Source organism: Vidua macroura, chromosome 17 (assembly GCF_024509145.1).
Source record: "Vidua macroura isolate BioBank_ID:100142 chromosome 17, ASM2450914v1, whole genome shotgun sequence".
Lineage (NCBI taxonomy): Eukaryota > Metazoa > Chordata > Aves > Passeriformes > Viduidae > Vidua > Vidua macroura.
Window position 1 is genome coordinate 7,242,479 of NC_071587.1, and position 19,786 is coordinate 7,262,264.

Here is a 19,786-nt window from a genome sequence, read left to right on the forward strand (position 1 = left end):
CCTTCCCAGGTGGGATATAAATACAAGCCTTGATGTGGATTCGTGCCCTGCAGCTACACAAACATCGCAACAATGTTTTCTTTGAAAAGAAAAAAGAAAACAAGGAGGAACAAACAGCGCGGATGACAAAATCACTGGCAGTGGAAGTCCGGGGTTCGGGTTGCAGGGGGGGGAAGCTGAGGCTCTGCCTTTGGGCACCGTGCTCAGCACAACCATCTCCTATTTTGGGACAGTGACCGAGGCCATGAGCTCATGGAAGAGCCATTGTGGGAGCTCAGCAAACTGTACTGGGGAGGGGGCAGCCCGGGAGGGAGCACCAGCAAGGACAGGCCCCTGAGCGGGGTCACCCATCATTGTGTGCTCACCCTGCCTGAACGGCAGCTTGTCTGATGGTGGCTCCTTCCCAGCGCTGCATCCAGGCTGAAGAGCACAGAGCTGGGAAACTTCCCCGGGCATGGGACAGCTTGTCAGAGCAGCCCATCAAGCAGCCTGATAAAACCAGCCTCATACTCTGCCCAAGACTGAGCTTTGTCCTCCAGGCACAAGCACTGTGTTGTCTCCTCAGCCGGTTCCCAAAAGGCCTTTAACCTGCTGCTCCCCCCGCTAAGGTATTTGGACACACATCCAACACGTGTTGCAGCCATTTTTGGATTCTCTTTAAGCCTCTTGCTGAGATTTCTTTGTGTTTTCTTTGGCTCTGAAGTGATTTCAGGCTCGGAGGCACAACAGCAGAGAATTGTCAGCAAGGAGCTGTGCCTCCGGAACCGAGGACGGGAGCCGGGCTCTGCCTGCCCTGGAAATCCCCCGCTCATCCCGCCTGGGGGCACGCAGCATTTTTAAAAATAGCAGGTTACCCATCACAGCAAACCTCTGCTTGGGACAATTCACCGAGACAGAGGACATGGGGCACCTCTGCAGGGTGACAGGGAAGCTTGACGCAACTTTCCGTCAGCCGAGCCAGCACCAGGAGGGTTCGTATGAGCCCCTGCGGCCCCTGGAGCACAGGCTGTTCTGCCCTGCAGCCATCAGCAGCTGGGAAAATCCTTCACTTGTCTCACACAGCAGCTGACTGAAGGCAGAAAGAGGAAACCTGCTGGTCTGACACAAACCCACCCAGCTTCCTCTACCTGGCAGGCAGCTTTTGCCAGGGGTTCCTGTGACACCACTCCCCCTCCCCAACAGAAACACGGAGCTTCCCCCAGCAGGGAGCACAAGGGCATTCCAAACCCAGACAGAGCCGGTCACAGGCAGTGCTGGGCTCTACCGGTGTGAGCTACAGAACTATGGAGAGAGGACATCAGGCACAGGAGCACCTCTCTCCCATCCTCCTCAACTCCGCTTCCCCCACTGAGCTACACGGGGCTGCTTTAAAAAGCAGTAGTGGGAGAAAAAAGCTCAAGCCCTTGGTCTTTTGCGTTTCTGACATGACAGTGACGGCAGCAGCCGGGCGCATGTGGGGACTCAGCCCTGAGGCATTGGCAGCAGCGCTGCGGCAGCAGAGCTCACACAGCCAGCCCGGGGATGGCTCTCACCGCTGCTGTCTGCCCATGATGGATGAGGGCATAAACCTTTCAAGGATGCATTTAATTAGCTTGAAAAAGAGCCGGAAGGTGCACACGCAGCAGCTGGCGGTGCAGCTCCTCTACTGCCTCTGCCGGACACACAGTGCCTCGGGGAACTGTCACCTGGGCAGGACACAAGGGACCCGCAGAGCCCCAAGAAAGAGCCCCGGGCTGTGGGGGCTGGATCCAGGCACCGCCTGCCTCGCCCCGGAGCAGAGGCACAGAGGCACCACAGCCAAATGCTGCAGAGTGCTGATCCAGCCCAGCACCCATCGGCTCGGATTTCTGGCAGGCTACGTCCGTGCTCACAGAGTGTGCCAGATGAGACACTGTCTGTCCTCCTGCCGCTGGCACCATGTCAGCACCGGCTCGGGACCGGCCGTCCTGGCCGGTGACACGATGGCACTGCCCACCCCGACCTGCACTGCGGGCTGCCTTGGTCTGAGTGGCCCCGGAAGCCGCTGGGATGCAGAGCCCTGACCCCCCTCGCCCCGTGTGTTTCTTCCACAGGAACCCAGAGCCAGAGTCAGCCCACCAGCCCCGACAGAGCACAGGCACAATACAGCTGCCTTTCTTCCAGGAAAAACCCGGGATAGAGCCGTTCTCAATAGAGCACTGCAACATGAGAAAACATCAGTGGCAATAAAGAGCCACCTGAGGCCTTATTAAAGCCATCACCATGGAGCAGAGGCCAGCCCAGGCCACGCACAGCTGAGCTCAGCTGGAGGATCTGGAACAGCACCGCGATCAGCAGCGCTGCAGAGAGCTGGGACAGCAGCAAGGTCCGAGCGCATCCCTGCAGGGAACGCTGTGGCATCAGGAGGTGCCAGCAATGCCCCAGTGCCGGCAGTGCTCTGGGAGCCCCCGGTGAGGCCAGAGCAGCCCCCCAGACTGTGCACTCCCTGTGCGGGTGCAGCCCGATCTGGCAGCCAGTGCAGCCAAGTCGGGCGCCCGTCGCCATCTGCTCTGGGGGAAAACCATCCCGGAGGGCAGAATGTGCTGAGCAAGAGCCCATCGGAAGGTGGCTGCTGTTCACATGCAGAGGTGCCATCGAAAGAGGCAGGTCTGGCCTCAAGGAACAAACGGACAGATGGTGCCGTTCCCCGCCAGAGACCGAGGGAGAAACTGCTCAGCAGCCTGAGGCTGGGCCGCCGCCCGGGATGAACGCGGCAAGGCCCCGGGCCTCGCAGGGAAGGAGGTCCCGCGGCTCGGCCGGGATCACTCCGGGGATGGGCGGCCCCAGCCCACAAGGCACGCCGGTCTTAGCGCCCACGGCGGGTTATGGAACGGGAGCTGGAGCGCCGGGGCTGCACGGCTCGGCCAAGGTAAGGACCTCGGCAGGGGGAAGGCGCTACCGGGTCGGGCCGGGCGGGAAACGGAGGGAGGGGAGAGAACGGCGCGGCCGCACCGAGCGCCCGCTCCCGGCCCGGCCCCGCCGCCACTTCCGCCTTCCCGTCACGTGACCAGCGCAACCCGGCGCGACGCCGACGCTCAGGGCCCGGGCGCCGCTTCCTGACGCCATGACGCAGGGCCCCACCACCGCCGACCCTTCCGCGGGGAAAGTAGTCCCCGGCGGGGCGCCGAGGCCTCTCTCCTCCCGCGGGGGGCGGGCGGCCCCGGGAGGCGCCTGAGGCGGCGGCCGGGGCGCGGAGTGCATCTCCGCCGCGGCGAGCGCTGCAGGCGGGGCAGGGTCTGGGCGGCGGTAAGTAGTCCCGGCGCGAGGCCAGTGCCGCCATATCGCTGCGCGGCAAGAGGGCGGGGGGGCATGGCGGCCGCCGTGGTGCCGGCTCCGCCGGGGGCGCGGCGGGGCCGCGGCGGACCGGGTGAGGGCGCGGGTTGGCGGGCGGGTGGCCGCGGCGGGAGCCCCTCGCCCCGGCGTGGTGGCGTCTCCCCCGCCCCGGCGGCACCGGGGCCGCCCCGCCGTGTGCGCGCGCGCGGAGGCGGCGGGGGGGACCCCGCGGCAAGATGGCGGCCAAACGCCGGGTGGGGCCGCGGGGCATGACGGGACCGGGGGCGCCAGGTGGCGCCGGGACCCCCGTGAGGGTGCTCGGACCGCGGGCAATGGGCCCGCGGCGGCTCCGGGGCCCCGGGCCCGCCCAGCCCGGACCCCCGCGGTGGACGGGGACAGCGGGAAGCGGACGGCGGCCCTGACGGCGGCGGTCCTCCCGCAGGTCGAGCGTAGCGGGCCTCGGCAGGACGGGCATGGAGGAAAATGCGGTGGAGAGCAGCAGCGACGCGAGCTCGCAAGCGGCGCGGGAGGAGCCCACCGAGAGCGGGCTGGGCGTCGGGAGCTCGGTGGCCGCGTCGGCGGACAGCAGCGATGCGGCCGCGGGGCCCGGGCTCCTCTCCCGGGCCGATGACTCCTGCGTGGGGCAGAGCTCCGACAGCAGCGGGGTCTCCTTGGTAGGTGCTGGTGGGAAGGATGAGGTGGCAGGGAGGGCAGCCACGGTTCTGGCTCGTAGGGGTTTCTGTAGACATTTCTGACAGACTGAGCTTTGCAGCCTTGGCAAGCACTGTTATACCTCTGATCCAGCATCTGCTTGTCAGTCTGAGAAGCAGAACTCCCCTTGGTAGCAAGAGGAGCCCTGCAGGTCCAGGTTTTTGTCAGTACTAAAGGATGTGCTCTGACGTCTTTCCTGGAAGTTTTGCAGTGATACACCAGGTCATTTGCATAAGCTGGCAGCCCCAAGGGCTTGGGCTGGCAAAGGTCTCTCACCTGAGCTCTTCTGGACTCTTTTTATCTGCCAGGAAGAGGTCTCAGAGAGCAGTTCCAGCACAGATGCCATTCCAAGGATTTATCTGCCAGACTCATCCTCTATTGCCCAATCCACCTTGGTCTCCAGTGTGTCCACTGTGAGCCAGTCCATCATGGTGTCAGAGTCCCCACAGGTCCTGGTCCACTCCAGTGTCGTCACCGATGGAGCCATAGTTGTGTCAGACTCCACTGCATCCACTTCCTCAGACCTGGGTTCTGCCATTGACAAAATCATCGAGTCCACAATCGGGCCTGACATCATCCAGAGTGAGTGTGTGCTCCCGTGTGGAGATGGCTTGGTGGGCTGGGGAGGGAGCCACTACACCAGACCTCAGGAGGTGGGGGAAGTATGGACATGGAATCATTAAGGCTGGAAAAAACCTCTAAGATCTTTGAGTCCAACTGGTCAGCAGGGTTTTCTCTTCTTGCTTCGCTGCAGTGACTCAAGGGTTTGGTGAAGAGCTCATGTTGCTGGACAGCCTTCCTTCTGTCCAGCTGCTCCCAGGGCAGGCTCCACCCCAGAGCCAGACCCTCCTCCCACCTTCCAGCTTCTGTCTGAGCTGGGAGAGCCCCAGGGAGGCCCAGTGAGTCTCCAGCCCCTGGATCTGGCAGTCACCACTGTGCTCTCCTCTCCTGCCAGGCTGCATCGCTGTGACCAGTGCAGAGGATGGAAGGGCAGAGACCACGCAGTACCTCATTCTGCAAGGCCCTGATGATGGTGAGGGAGCTCCCTGGGCTGTCCATGGTGGCCATCTCTGCCTCTGAGCCTTGTGCCACTGGAGCACGGCCTGGAGTGGGTGTCCCAGCTGTATCAGCCACAGTGCTGTACCACAGTCCTGTTGGGAGCCTGTTCCTGAGCTTGTGTTCAGCCCTGTGCCCCTTGTGTGGGTGCAGCCTTGGATGCAGGTGAGGGTCTACTCCTTGGCTGAGAGGGTTTTGGTGTTCCAGGTGCTCCCATGGTGTCCCAGATGGCCACTTCTGCTCTAGCCAATAGCTTGGCAATAGAGGCTGTTGGTGACGGACCTACCTCCACGTGCCTTGACCAGCCCGGCCCATCAGAGCCTTCCAGGCAGTTGGAAGTGCTGGAGCTGCCTGCACAGCCAGACCGAGCCCACGAGGCAGATGGTGGGGAGGAGCTGGACCAGCCAGACTTGGAGACCCTGGAAGAGATGATGGAAGTGGTGGTGGTGCAACAGTTCAAGTGTAAGATGTGTCAGTACAAGAGTGTCTCTAAGAAAACACTGATTAACCACATGAAAGAGCGTCACTTCCAGCCAGGTGTGTGCCAAGGGCTCAGGGAAATTCTTCTCACTGCAGACAGGCTCTGCTCTCTCCTGGGAAGAAACAAGAGAGGAGCTGCAGCATAAGGGTTTGCTCTGGCGCAGTCTGGTAAAGAGCTTTTGCCCTGTTCTCTGTGGCAGTGGGTTCAGCTCTGGCTCTGAAGAAAGGACGACCACGAAAGGTGGGAGCTGCTCCAAAGACTGAGGATGAGGAGGCCCCAGAAGAAGAAGATGACGATATTATGGATGCTGGTGCTATTGATGATCCTGAAGGTAGGACTCGCCCTCCCCACATCTTAGGTAGCTTAGTCTTTTCCCATCATCTTTTCTGATGTTTTGGGGCACTTGCCTGCAGAGGACAGTGACTACAACCCAGCCGAGGACGAGCCCCGGGGGCGACTGCCCAAGTATGGCTGCACTGTCGCCACGTCCAGCGAGGAGAGGCCACGTCGACGCCCAGGGAGACCCCGCAAGCTGCTTCGTCTGGAGAATGTGTCTCAGGACATGCCGGAAGGTGAGGGAGCTGGGAGGCAGCCGCCCTGTTCAGGGGTGAAGCAGGGAGTGGTGCGCAAGCTCCTGGAGCCGAAGCGAGAATGTGATGGAGCTGTGCTGTGTTCTGTGGAGCAGGAGGGGAGGTGGAGCCCTTGGTGACGTCCCAAAGCACACCAAGCCAGGAGCTGCAGAACTCTGAAGCAGCCAGTTCCTCCGGCCTGGAGAACGGGACCGGCGAGAACCTGGCAGAGCCTGGTATCAGCCAGTCCGACTCCGAGAACAAGGACCCTTCCTCCAACACCGGTGCTGAGGATGCAGACGTCATCCCCCGGCGGCGCGGGCGGCCCTCCCGCCGTTTCCTGGGCAAGAAATACCGCAAGTACATGGGGCGCAGGTGAGGGGTGTGCTGGGCCCTGTGCCCAGGGCTGGTCCAGCCCGTTTGCCACTGGAGCTCTGAGCCCTGCTCCTGTTTCTGCAGGTACTACTACAAGTCCCCCAAGCCCCTGATGCGGCCCTACCTGTGTCGGATCTGTGGCTCACGGTTCCTCACACACGATGACCTGCGCTTCCACGTCAACTCACACGAGGCCAATGACCCGCAGCTCTTCAAGTGTCTTCAGTGCAGCTACCGCTCCCGGCGCTGGTCCTCCCTCAAGGTGAGCTTCATCTGCCCTGCCTCAAACACACAGGCTACCTGGCAGCCCCAGGTCTCATGGCCCTGGTGTGCCTCTTACAGGAGCACATGTTCAACCACGTGGGCAGCAAGCCCTACAAGTGCGAGGAGTGCAATTACACCAGTGTGTACAAGAAGGATGTCATTCGGCACTCTACAGTGCACAGCCGGGACAGGTGAGGGCAGCACAGTCCTGGGGACTGAACTGCACTGACACTGTACTTCCTGTCCTGGAAGGGTGGCCATGGCTGCCCCATCCCCTGACCCTTTCCAAAACGGAGAGTTTTGGTGTCTGGGTATAAGGAAACTTGAGTTTGGGGTGTGGCTGACACAAGGGGCTTTTCTTACTTCTTTTTCAGGAAGAAGAGAGCTGATCCGGTGAGTTTGAATACTCTGTTGACTTGAATCTCAGCACTGTTATATGGGAAGAGGCACATCTGGGTCTTCACACAATCTCAGTGTCTCGTTGGGGGCATTGTTTCTGGATCTCTTGAGAAAAGGCAACCCAGGTCCTCCAGGGGGGAGTGGGTAAAGAAACTGGTGAGCTCATCCAGGTAATCTCATCTTTATTGCTCTCCATCCAGCCACCAAAGCTGAACTCCTTCCCATGCCCTGTCTGCAACCGTGTCTACCCCATGCAGAAGAGGCTTACGCAGCACATGAAGACACACAGTACAGAGAAACCACACATGTGTGACAAGGTGAGGGGGGGACAGCCTGGGGAGGGGCTGGCAGTGGGTGAGGAAGGGCAGGGGTGAGCACTGCTTCACTTTGTTTCACCAGTGCGGGAAGTCCTTTAAGAAGCGTTACACTTTCAAGATGCACCTGCTGACGCACATCCAGGCCATTGCCAACCGCAGGTAGGAGCCCAGTGTGCCTGGGCAGAGCCTGTGTCCTGCTCCCCCTCAGCAGGTGTGACAGGTAGCTTTGTCCTGGCAGGTTCAAGTGTGAGTTCTGTGACTATGTCTGCGAGGACAAGAAGGTCCTGCTGAACCACCAGCTGTCGCACATGAACGACAAGCCCTACAAGTGCAGCGTCTGCAAGTATTCCACCTTCCGGGAGGACTTCCTGGTCTCGCACATGGCAGTCAAGCACACAGGTGAGAGAACCTGTTTGACCAATGCCCTGCACCCCCCCTTCTCCCAGAGACAGTCAGAGTCTGCCTGCTCTCCCTCCCATCCCCTGGGGACCTCATGCCTGACTCCCCCTCCCGGGCCCTGCAGGAGGGAAGCCATTTGCTTGTGAGTTCTGCCACTTCACCACCAAGCACAAGAAGAACCTGCGCCTGCACGTGCAATGCCGCCACGCCGACTCCTTCGAGGAGTGGGCACAGAGGCACCCCGAGGAGCCGCCCTGCCGCCGCCGCCCCTTCTTCACCCTGCAGCAGATCGAGGAGCTGAAGCAGCAGCACAGCCAGGTGCAGGCACCGGCTGAGCCAGAGGCCAGCCCACCGGTGAGTGCCATGCCTAGTCCCAGCTCCTCCTGGTGCTCGCTGCCCACTGTGTTGTCAGCGCTCTCTTTCACGCAGGCGCCTCTTGGCCCCATCACTTGCCATACGGTCCAGGCTGTTGCAGGTGCAGAGCCCTCTGTTCTCTCACAGGGTTCCCTGGAAGGGGCCACCATCATCTATGAACAAGGTAAGTGAGCGCTCGGGAATGGGGTGGGATGAGGAAGGAGGTAGGTGAGCTCCTGCCTGACCCTTCCTGTCTGACCCCCTAGATGTGTCTGGATCAGCAGAGCTGGCCACGCAAACGGCCCTGGATCTTCTGCTGAACATGAGCACCCAGCGGGAGCTGACCACCAGCTCGCTGCAGGTAGGCAAAGTCAAGGGGAGCCAGGCATGCTGGGGGCTGGCACAAGGAGGCTTCCCAGCCCTGTTCTGCTGCAGGGGTGTCTTGCAGAGCCTTGCCCCCTTGGCTGAGCTGCTGTATTGTACAGGTGGCAGTGGTGAAGCCAGATGATCCAGGAGAAACACCAGGCCCCTGTGAGCTACAGGCACAGGAGGAGGAGGAGGCAAAGGTGGACTCTAAAGAGCAGCAGCAAAAGTTGGTGATGCTGCACATGGCAGAGCCTGGGCAGACGCTTGTGCAGGAGGCTTATGGGGAAGCAAGCCTGAGTGGCTCGGAGCTGCAGCAGATCACCATCCCCTTCAGTGGAACAGCAGAGTACAGCATCATTGCACCCATCAGCGAGGAGATCCAGGCTCCTGCCACGCTGTACAGGTCAGCTATGTGGGAGGAGTGGGGAGGCAGTTCTGTCCTCTAGTTGGGAAGCTTTAGTGGCGAGGAGGAGGAGGAGGCAGATCGTCCCTGACCGGGTGCTCTCCAGCAGTGAGGAGGAGAATCCTGTGGAGACCTCCCACACAGTTGTGGTGAGCGGAGCTGTGATGACAGAGGAGGCACTGAAGGACCATAGCAATCACTACATCATGTCATCCGGTGTCCCAGGGAACCAGTTCCAGTCCATGGAGGTAAGGATCTGAGCCTTCTCCCCGTCCCGAGCAGCAGTGGGAGCAGATGTGACTGGTGTTTCTCTCGCAGCCCCTCAGCGGGGATGCTGCCTTTTCCTCACCTGCGGAGGGCCAAGAGGCAGAGCCCGCCGGCATCAAGTGGCCCGTGGTGCAGTGTGTCACCAGTCTGTTCCAGAAGGACTCGTCTTTATCCCCAGCGTCCGAGGGGCAGGAAGTGTCATCCCCAAAGATCAAGTGGCCTGCACTCCAAGGCATGGCCAAGAAGCTCACATGCAAGGTTTCCACAGCCAAGAAGCTCTCATGCAAGATTTCCACGGCCAAAAAGTTTTCATGCAAGATTTGCACAGCCATGTTCACAGGGAGAGCGGAGATGGAGAGTCACAAGAGAGCCCACATTGGGCCCAGCACTTTCAAGTGTCCCGACTGTCCCTTCACTGCCACACTCTGGCCAGAGGTCCGGGTAAGTTTCCTGCTGCAGAGCAGCCCTGGGAACAAGGGGTTTGGAGAAATGGGGGTTTCTGACCCAGCACTTGTCCTTCTGCCCCAGAGCCACATGGTTCAACATGCCAACCTCCGGCCACACAAGTGCCCCCACTGCAGCTTTGCCTCCAAGAACAAGAAGGACCTGCGCAGGCACATGCTGACCCACACCAATGAGAAGCCCTTCGCCTGCCAGGTCTGTGGGCAGAGGTGAGTGGTGGAGCTGAGCTGATCATGCTTTGAGGGATCCCATAGAGCTCTACAAGGTTCAAGAGGAGGTAGAATCTTGGCAGAGCTGTCTGCCCCAAACCTTCCCCAGGATCAGCCCATTAGAGGGACAGTGCCCTTGGGAATGGTTTCTGCTGCAGGTAGACCCGACTTTGTCTCCAAGGAATCCCTGCATAGGAGGGTTCAGTCCCTGGACACTGATGGGAACATGCTGGGAGAGGGAACAGGCCATGTTGTAGGATGTGCTTATGGGGCCCATGTCCTGCAGAGAGCACAGGATCCTGTGCTGCCTGTGGCACACTCCACCTCACTCTGCCTCTCCATAGGTTCAATCGTAATGGGCACCTCAAGTTCCACACACAGCGTTTGCACAGCTCAGAGGGCAAAAGGCCAGGGCCAGCTGCTGCCCAGCAGACCATCATCCTGAACAGCAACGAGGACACCCTGGCCACCCTGCACAGTAAGACATGTCCCCGGAACCAGGGCTGAACTGTGGGTGTCCTACATCTGGATCCCCATGCTTTCACCCAGCTTGTGGGTCAGCTGGGGCTGAAGGGCCAGGAGGACTCTCCTGCACTTGGGATTGCTGATGGAGACAGAGACCAAGGGGCTGGGCACAGGCAGCTGTGCAGAATGAGAGGGCCTGTGTTCCCTCCAGGCAGGTCCTGGTAGATCAGTACATGTGGGAGCAGCTCACACTGGAAGCAGAGTTGAGGTTCTGATATGGAGGGTGTGTTCTGCCCCTAGTTGTTTAGCTCTGACTTTGTGTGAGCAGAGCCCAGAGATTGCCTTGTGCTTTTCACTGGGGCAGATGTCAGGCAGTGGCCACTGGGGAGCAAGGCCATTGGTAGCCCTGGCAGTGTCCCCAGCAGCATCCCCACCACCCTTCTCCGTGTTTCAGCAGCTCTGCAGGCTGGCCAGGCCGTGCTGGCTCCCGAGCGGCTGCAGCAGGCTCTGGGGCAGGAGCACATCCTTGTTGCACAGGAGCAGAGCGTCACCAGCCAGGTGAGTTGGGTCCCTTGGCCTCAGCTCATGTCCTGTGTGGCCACTCCTCACAGTGGGGGCCTCCTGGGGGGCTGAGGTCAGGCCCAGCCCCCCTAACCACACCGGGAACTTGCTGACGTTGCAGGAGGAGGCAGCCTACATCCAGGAGATCACGACTGCTGACGGACAGACAGTACAGCACTTAGTGACTGCTGACAACCAGGTGAGGGGACATGTCCCACGGATGGGAGACTGCCCAGTGGGAAGAGCTGGCAGCAGTGGGGGAGAGCAGGGCTCCATATGGAGAGCTGAAGGAACTGGGGTGGTAGAAACAGACACAGGAGACAGACCGGGTCCAGCTGTTGTGATGGGGGTGGGGAGCGGTGACCTTTTTCTGGGTCTGAATTCCCATGTTTGCAGGTTCAGTACATTATTGCCCAGGAAGGTGTCCCGCACTTGCTTCCCCAAGAGTATGTTGTTGTCCCAGAGGGACATCACATCCAGGTGAGCTTCAAACTATCTGCTCCCATCACATGGTGGGTGGGGCTCATGGGATGTCGTGTGAGGCTGGGCCCCCTTCTGCTCCCTCCTGCTTACTCTGGGTCACAGCATTGTTGGAGACCTGAACGCCCACAGACGCTACCACAGCCTCACTATTTGTCCCCAGGTACAGGATGGTCAGATCACCCACATCCAGTATGAGCAGGGTGGCCAGTTCCTCCCAGAGTCGCAGGTAAGGAGCCAGGCATGGTGGCAGGAGCTGGAGGGTGGATCTGAGCCTGCAGTTGGAGAGGGATATGTGAAATAGAGGGAGCTGATGGGCTGGTGCCTGAGTGCAGCAACCATGGCTGGAGCAGCTCCAGGAGGAACCCTCCCCTCAGGCATTCCCTGTTTTCCCCTGTAGATCCAGTACATGCCCGTGTCACCGGAGCAGCAGCTCGTCACCCAGGCACAGCTGGAGGCAGCAGCACACTCGGCTGTCTCAGGTAGTAGCACGGCCCTGTGCCAGAAGGGCCAGTCCTCCTAGGTTTGGGGGTGCCAGTCCTGTTGTTGGGGTTGGCAGCAAGTTGTGCACCAGTCCTTGGTGGGAGGGCTGGGAAGATCAGGCTTGATCACTGTTTTGCTGCCAGCCATGATGTCCAAGGGCAGATATTTGCTGGTCCCTGCCTATCATTTGTGGAACAGGGTTAAGCAGAGCTGGGCTCCCTGCTGGAGCCCCACACGGGCAGGGTGACCTTTTGTCCCTTCGCTGGGGACAAGTGAGGAACATGGAGGGGAGCCCTGAGTAGGCAGTGGCTCTCCTGCGCTCGGTTGGAGGCAGCACTGACCCCCCTCCCCTGCAGCAGTGGCGGATGCGGCGATGGCCCAGGCACAGGGCGTCTTCACCGCCGAGGCAGCAGCCGAGCAGATCCAGCAGCTGCAGCCGGGCATCCACTACGATGTCATCACGCTGTCGGACTAGCACCGGGCCGGGGCCGCACCGTGCTGGGCAGGCGGCCACGCTGGCAGCAGCTGCTCCAGCCAGCAGTTGCCTTATTGTGCCAGGGCTGTGAGGGACACACCTGAACCGTGGTGGCACAGACACAACCAGAGACACGCTGCCACTCGGCCCTGTGCCCTGGGGGTCCTGCACCTCCCCCCAGAGACTGCTCAGCAGCCACAGGGGCAGCCCTTGTGTGGACGGTCTCTTTGCCTGTTGCACTTGGTGGTCTGAAATCCCTTTTCCTGAACGGTCTACGTGGGCAGCCGTGGATCAGCGTCTGCCCAGCACATGAGGATCCTGGGGAAGCCATAAGGCTGGGCACAACTGTGTGGTGCCGTGTCAGAGATGAGGTGTGTGCAGCTACAGCCACTGCTCCCCGCAGCCATGGGGCCAGTGGTCCTGGTGTGCCAGCAGCCAGCCCTCCTGTGGTATCTCCAGCCTGCGGGCAGGCAGCAGCAGGGCTCTGGACTGGAGGAACCCAAGGAGAAGGAGGCAGAAGATGCTCTATTTTTCTTCTGAAGAGAAATGGACTCATGCTGGTGGTTGTTGGAGGGGTTCAGCTGTGACAGTCTCAAGCTTTGACTATGCTTATGAATAAAAAGGGATGGAGAGCCGTGTGTGTGCCTGTCTGGGGGTCCAGGGGACAGGGATGTGACAGCCCAGCACTGTGCTGGGCCGGTCGCTGCTGGCAGATGCCCTGGGCTATCAGCTGCCTCCTGCCCGAGTGACCTTGACTCCTGAGAAGCGAGCCAGGCAGCTGGGACAGCGGTGGGCTTGGGGCTGGAGTCATGAAATTAATCGAGTGGTAAACAGCCTAAATCCCGTGTAACTCTGTCCCGAGCCACACACCGCCCTCCTGAGCGGCTTGTCTGGGCCTATTTACATGCGATTATAACAGCTAATCGCAGAGTTTTAGTTCTCTACTCCTGCATTAAACTGATTATCCACAGAGGGGAAAAAGGCTGGGAACCCCCTGGCTCGCTGAGAGCCTCTGTGAAGCCTGATCCCCACGGGGGCGGGGTGATCTCTGCTGGGCTCTCCCTGCCCTCGTGCAGGGTACTGCGATGGCACCGGGGCCGCTGTGGGACGGCCCACCCTGACCACCAGGGCAGTGAGCTGTGGCTGGCCCCACACCTCCCCTGAGGCGGCTGCGGCTGATGTGGCTCTCCCAGCTGTGGCTCTGTCCTGGCCGTAGCTCTGTCCCGCTGCCTTCACACCAGCCTTGCCTGTGCGCGGTAGTGCCGGCGTGTGGCTGTGCCTGCCGGGCTGCGGCTCGGTCGGGTCCAGCTGTGTCCGCCTGCTGTGCCGGCGGCTGGCCGCGGCCCTCCCTCTCCAGCTGTGCTGTGCAGGGTCAGGGTGCTGCGCGCAATCCGCAGGCGCTTTCCTAGATTACAGCCCCATTATCTAATCAAGCAGATCTACGGTGCTGATTAGGGCTGGAGGAGTCCCGTGGGGACAAGGTTATGGGGCCACTGTGGGGCCATGGCCAGGGCTGGTCCCATCCAGCAGCACCAGTGTCCTGGCTGGCTTGAGGCTTCCACACCTGTGGCTGCCCAGAGCACACCATCAGCCTACTGTGGGATGGATTGGACCAGAGCTCTGGCTGCTGTAAATTGGGAGCTCCAGGTGCTGCTCAGGCTCTGGCCGTGGGGTAGTACAGGGGCATAGGACCTCTGGGTGCTGGCACCTCAGCCCTGGGACCTTCTGCTGTAACCAGGGCCTGCAGGGATCCAGGGATGTGGCCGGGCTCATTAGCACCGGTGACCTTCGCCTTCCTGTCCTGGCCAGCGCTAAGCGGGTTTGTTACATATTTAATATCCTGAGAGCGTTATTAGTCGGTATTTAATGACGGATACAACCTGTGGGATAATCCCAGTCTTAGCGGGGAGGCGTGGTGGCAGGAGCAGGTGGCTCATGGGGTCGCAGGCTCTCGGGGCCCCTCACACAGCTGCCCACCACTGCCCTGCCCACCCACCACCCCTGCTGCGCCAACCACAGGAACCCCCCAGTGCCTTGCAGGGGTCCCCACTGTCCATAGGGCTGCAGGACCCTTCCCCTTCGTCACTCTGCTGGCTGTGAATCCAGCGGCAGGCATGGCAGTGCTGGGGCTTGGGTGAGGACCTGGCCAAGCCAGAGGACGAGCAGGATGGGGCAGCATGGGTTGCTGTCCTCCCACCAGGCTATAGTTCTTCCACCAGCCCCTGGCCCTCCAACCCACCCTTCCACAGCACAGGGGCTCTGCCACCCACAGCCCCAAGTCAGGGCTGGGGTCAGGGATGGGACACAGCTCAGCACTGCAGTCAAGACCCAGCTGGGCTGTGTGTTTATGGCTGTGGGTGTCCGTGGGGCTCAGGGTGGGCCCCATGTGCCAGCTCTGTGGTGCCACTGTACCCCAATCCCTGGGAGCTTTGTAGGTTGTGCTGAATTTGGGGGCTGGGAGGGACCAGGGCTCTGGCTGGTGGCAGGCAGGCAAGGACGGTCCCTGCAAGTCCCTGCCCAACAGTAGCTGGGGAAGGGGGGGTATCAGGTGCCCCAGATCCTGCTGCTGCTCTCGTGGGTGCTAATACCCCCTAATCAGCTGTCAGTCACTGCGGACCCCAGAAGCTATAAAAGACCCGGGAGCAGCTCCCCGGCTCCTTTCCTGCAGTATGGCAGCACCTCGGGGAGAGAGGAGCCCAGGACAAGCCCAGGGGGGCTGCGGGGGGCCTTGGGGTACCCTGCGGGGGCCGCCCCAAGCCCTACTGCCCTACTCCTGCCCCTGTCCCATTTTGGCCGGGTACAGCCTCCTGCCACCCCCTCTCAGCCTCGTGACGCCCCTGGTAAGTGCCGCGCTGCAGCTCCGGGGGAGGAACGGGGTGCGGGGCTTTCCTGGGAGCAGGATGGGACTGTGTGGGGTGGTTGGAATCGGGGCTGGGGACCTGCTGTCCCGAGGCCCCTGCCCCTCCCCGGCATTCTCCTGCCCACACACACATACCCTCCTGCACTTGGCACTCTGGGTGCGCACGAGAGAGGATGCAACGGGCAGGATACAGCTCTGCCCTCTCCCACGCACAAAGGGCCAAGCCCTGACATCCCACAGCACCTCTCCTCTGGCCGTCATGCCCCCCTGTACCACCTGACACCCCTCTGCCCCTCCAGGTCTCAGCACCCTATGAGGTGCCGCTGGGGCTGCCCACAGAGCCGGGGCGGGCGAAGGTGACGGCGATGCGAGAGAGCACCGGGGCACTGAAGGCTTGGCTGGCACGACACCCTAGGAACCCCTATCCCAGCAAGGGGGAGAAGGTGATGCTGGCTGTGGTCAGCCGGATGAGCCTCACCCAGGTCTCCACCTGGTTTGCCAATGCCCGCCGGCGCCTCAAGAAGGAGAAAAAGGCGAGCTGGGCCACACACAGTGCCTCAGATGGCGAGGACAGCGAGGGCGAGGGGGTCCCATCGGGTGCCGTCCCCATTCCCAGTTCCAGCCCCGTGCAGGATGGGTGCGGGGACAGCCCCGAGGTGAGGACAGGCCCTGGGCAGGACAAGCAGTCCCAGAAACCCAAGATCTGGAGTGTGGCAGAGATGCTGGAATCTCCCCCCAGCAAGAACGGGTGTCCCCCGGGGGTGCCAGTGGTGCTGGAGCAGGTATAGGGCTGGGACAGTCACGTCCTGTCCCCAGGGGCATGACAGGAGAGACAGCCATGGGACCCAGCAGCTGCCTCGCCAAGGAGAGTGGGCGATGCGGGTGGGGAGGGACACAACACAGAAATAAATGTGACTCTGTCTTGGGTCTCCTGGTGTTGCCTGTGTGCGGTGGGGATTCTGGTGGGGATGGGGTGGTAGGGATGCAGTGGTGCCAGCAGACATGGTAGGGTAACTTCACTGCCAGTGCTGCAGAGAGCAGCCCCTGTGGAGCAGGGCAGGTCCAAGGCAGATTAAAATTAGACTTTGCCCTTCTTGATAAAAGTAATAAAATGGTTAGCAGTATTAAATTAATCCTTACAAAACAAAACCCAAGGAGGTTAAATAAAGCCCGGAGGCTCCGCAAAAAAACCCCACAATGACTACAAAATAGCTGCAAAGACATCTTTACACACCAAATAAACTCCTCCACTCCTCCCCTCTGGGACACAATGTCAGCGAACACGAGACTCACACATGAGAAAGAAACACAGATGCGATGGGAGCAGCCCCGCGAGGAGCGTGGGCGCCACAGACAGAACTATTTACACTATGGACACGGAGCCGTGCTGGGGCCAGTCCGGCCGCAGGAGCCCCCGGGCTCTGCCCGTCCCTCTCCTGCCGGGGCCCCTCCGGCCGCGGCGCTCAGCGCCCAGCACTCGCGCTCCCTCAGCCGGGATTAGTGTCCTCCTGGCTGCTGCTCTTTGTCTTCTGTGGAGGAGGAGGAGGACGAGCTGAGGTGCGGCCCAAATGCTTATAGGCTGCAACGAGCTCCTGCAGCCACTCCAGCCAGTGTGAGCACCCACATGGAAAAGACAGTGCTGCTCTGCACGGGAAGGCACCAGGCACTGAGCTTCTCCCCATGGTCCAGGCAGAGCATGCTGTGGGTCAGAGGACATGTGTACCTCAAGGGACAATGCCCCAAGGAACCCAAATCCTGACTGGCTCAGGCACATGGGTTGGTTCTGCAGGGTCAGGAGTGGGGGAACCCAAAGACCTCCAGGCACAGGCACTGGCAGAGGCTGTAGACAATGCAGAGAAGGAGGGTGGAGGGCACAAGACTGACCAGGATGATGCCCAGGCTGTGGTGCTCAATGAGCAGGAGGTAGATGCCGAAGGGCAGGGAGCTGAAGTAGAGGAGGCAGAGAACACCCAGAATGAAGCGGGGGATGGCTTGCCACCCCCAGGAGCGCCACTTCTGCCCAGGGCCGTGGCAGGGCAGAGCACCCAGGCTCGTGGGGCGGTACAGCCGCACCACCTCCAGCCTGCCCAGGCTCTCTGGTGGGGCTACGTCCTCTGGCACCTCCAGGATGGTGACAACCAGGCAGTCGGGGCTGGATGTGGGCTCCAGCACGCTGGGGCAAAGGAGTACCTCAGGAGATAGGGGTGGACCCCGTTTCTTGGCCCGTTCACGGCCTGTCAGCAGTGCCAGCGCCTCACCGTCATCCTGCAGCTGCTGCACGTCCCCGCCCGGCACTGGGCTGTGCTGGCGGCAGAAGGGGCAACGGAGCTGGGGGGTTGAATTGTCCCCCGGGGGAACAATCCTGCGCAGGCAGCGGGCACAGAGGCGATGGCCGCAGCGGAGCAGCTTGGGCCTGCGGGCACGGGCGTCGAAGCGGCTGTAGCAGATGTGGCACTCCAGCTCGGGGGACGAGGGTGCCACCGGCGGGGACACCAGTTTGCTCTCTGGCTGGGCCATGCTCCTGGTGGGCTGCTGGGGGCTGCCCGGGCTGCAGGGAGGGGGCACCGCTGTCAGCCAGGGCTGAGGGCAGGCCCCGGGCCCGCTGCCTCCCACGCGTGGGGTCCCAGCACCGCTGCATCCCATGGTCATTGTCCCGGTCAGACCCGGCGGCTCGGTGGGAGAGCGGGGCAGTGAGAGCAGAATGGTGGCGACAGTCCCCTCCCCGGCCTCGACTCCAACCCCCGCCCGGTGCCACCGGCGCTGGGACTCGCCGTCATCCCGGCCCCTGCTTTGCAGGGAAAAAAAATCGCTTCCAGAGGCCGGCACCAGCGGAAGGGCAGCTCCCGGACACATCTTCGGCCCTCACGGTGCGTGCGGGTTCCCTGGGGCCCCAGGACGACTCCGAATACCGGCTCTGCCGGCGGTGGGAACCCCCCCCCGCCCCGCACCCCCGCTCCCCGGGCGAGCAGCTCTCGGTCCGTACTCCCCGCCCCCGCTCCCGGTCCGCACCGCATCCTCTCCCGTACCTGCGCTCCGCGCCGCAGCTCCCGGCGGGGACACGGCGGCGGGTCGGTCCCCGCCGCCGGCGGGCTCGGTGGCACGGGTGGGCTCCGCGGCGGCGGGCGAGGGCCCGGCAGCCCCATGGGGGGAGGCGCGGGGCGCTGCCCGCCGCGCTGCGGGGGCGAGCACGGCGCAGGGGCCGCCGGCAGCGCCGCGGCGTTGGCCCGGTAACGGGGAGCGGGGAACGGAGGGGGAGCTCGGACGGGCCGTGCTGGAGCCCTGCGGAGCCCCCTCCTGCAGAGGCGGGCCCCGCCGGCTGCTGAGGGGTAGGCGCAGGGGTCGATGCAGGGGGCGGTGCGGGGTTTGGTGCGGGATCGGTGCGGTTCCCGGTACTCCAGGGTTCCCCGCTCACGGTCAGCCCTGAGGATGCTCCTTCCCGGCGTGGGGCCTGCGGTAGCGGCGCTTGGGGTTCAGCATCCCCGGGCAGTCGAGTCGGGGGCACTCGGGGGACACAGCACTTGACAGGCTCAGGCTGGGTTCAAGCCCCCCTGCTCATCCTACACTGCAGGTTGTGTTTCTCAAGCCCAGTCATATCCACCCCCAGCCGCTTACAAGCGCCTTATAAGGCGTTTCCAGCAGCCCCGGGGGGGCAAAAGCACTCAGGGATCTCCTCCTTCCCTCCAGACAGGAGAGTGGCAGCACTGCCCACCGCAGGGACAATGGTAGTGAGGGCCTTTTCGTTCAAATCGTCCAGGTTTAGTACAGCCTGATGGACCTTTTATGTGAGGGCTCCAGCTCCTGGTGTGCCTCATTCCCCCAGTCCTGCCCGTAGCACCCACTGCTCCCAACTCTCCCACAGCTGCCCCTCACACCACAGCCCCCCACAAATTGACCTAGTCCTGGTTATCTGCCCTTGAAATGCCCCCAGTGTCAACCTGATGTGCCCCATCAACCATCTCTTGCTCTGTCAGGATAAAGGAGACTTGAGAAGCAGTCCACACCACCAGGCTTCTGGCCACTGATGTCACTTACACGGCCCCTGTGAGACCACAGCCACTGGATACTTAACTGGGTAACTGTCCCTCACCTGAGGGAGCGGGCAAAGGGCTCAGTGTGCACTGACTGACCAAGGGGTGGGTTAGGGACACTCCCAGCATCAGCACATCTCTGCTCACCTGTGCCTCAGGAGCAGGTGGTCTTGGGTCAAAAACAATGATTTAAGGGGGGAAAAAGGCTTTATTAACTGCCACATTCACAACTGACATTCCCAATTGCCCTGACTTAAAGAACATCAATGATCTCCTTGCCACCATCAAAAGCATCTCTGGAGAGCTTTGAAGTGTCTGGGAGTGGCCAGGATCTGGTGCTGGGCAATTCCTGCCCAATTCAGGGTGGCAATGGCACCACCAGTGCTGTGGCACTGACACTGGTACAGCACCAGCAGTGCTGAGGCACCCCACAGGAGAGGTTGGCTGTGCTGCCTGCCCCAACGAGTCCAAAGGCAGTGCACTTCCCTGCACTTCTCCAAGAGGAGAGCAC

The 19,786-nt window shown here is 61.6% G+C and overlaps 3 protein-coding genes across 11 annotated transcripts; 2 read left to right on the top strand and 1 right to left on the bottom strand.

The window, feature by feature from the left end:
- Positions 1-3,094: 3,094 nt before the first annotated feature.
- On the top strand, positions 3,095-13,019 carry ZNF335 (zinc finger protein 335). Of its 9 annotated transcripts, none has more exons than XM_053992615.1 (28): positions 3,095-3,264; positions 3,734-3,965; positions 4,311-4,584; positions 4,958-5,035; positions 5,266-5,595; positions 5,739-5,870; positions 5,953-6,111; positions 6,225-6,483; positions 6,568-6,745; positions 6,826-6,938; positions 7,122-7,140; positions 7,347-7,463; positions 7,546-7,622; positions 7,702-7,862; positions 7,987-8,216; positions 8,292-8,400; positions 8,483-8,577; positions 8,702-8,985; positions 9,092-9,233; positions 9,304-9,693; positions 9,781-9,923; positions 10,268-10,401; positions 10,843-10,946; positions 11,071-11,148; positions 11,346-11,429; positions 11,593-11,658; positions 11,830-11,911; positions 12,272-13,019. In XM_053992615.1, exons 2-28 carry the CDS (start codon positions 3,765-3,767, stop codon positions 12,385-12,387), a joined length of 4,155 nt encoding a protein of 1,384 aa, XP_053848590.1. In that variant the 5' UTR covers positions 3,095-3,264; positions 3,734-3,764; the 3' UTR covers positions 12,388-13,019. The 9 variants fall into 9 exon arrangements, with proteins under 9 accessions (XP_053848590.1, XP_053848586.1, XP_053848589.1 ...); XM_053992611.1 differs by having other exon boundaries at positions 3,096-3,264; positions 12,269-13,019; XM_053992614.1 differs by having other exon boundaries at positions 3,096-3,264; positions 10,846-10,946; positions 12,269-13,019.
- A 2,593-nt stretch (positions 13,020-15,612) lies between these two features.
- LOC128815695 (iroquois-class homeodomain protein irx-1-A-like) lies at positions 15,613-16,035 on the top strand. Its single transcript, XM_053992623.1, has one exon. It carries the CDS (start codon positions 15,613-15,615, stop codon positions 16,033-16,035), a length of 423 nt encoding a protein of 140 aa, XP_053848598.1.
- A 555-nt stretch (positions 16,036-16,590) lies between these two features.
- LOC128815694 (E3 ubiquitin-protein ligase RNF182-like) lies at positions 16,591-18,356 on the bottom strand. The gene is made up of 2 exons (XM_053992622.1): positions 18,274-18,356; positions 16,591-17,795 (listed from the first exon to the last, which is right to left on the bottom strand). Exon 2 carries the CDS (start codon positions 17,762-17,764, stop codon positions 17,039-17,041), a length of 726 nt encoding a protein of 241 aa, XP_053848597.1. The 5' UTR covers positions 17,765-17,795; positions 18,274-18,356; the 3' UTR covers positions 16,591-17,038.
- Positions 18,357-19,786: the final 1,430 nt, after the last annotated feature.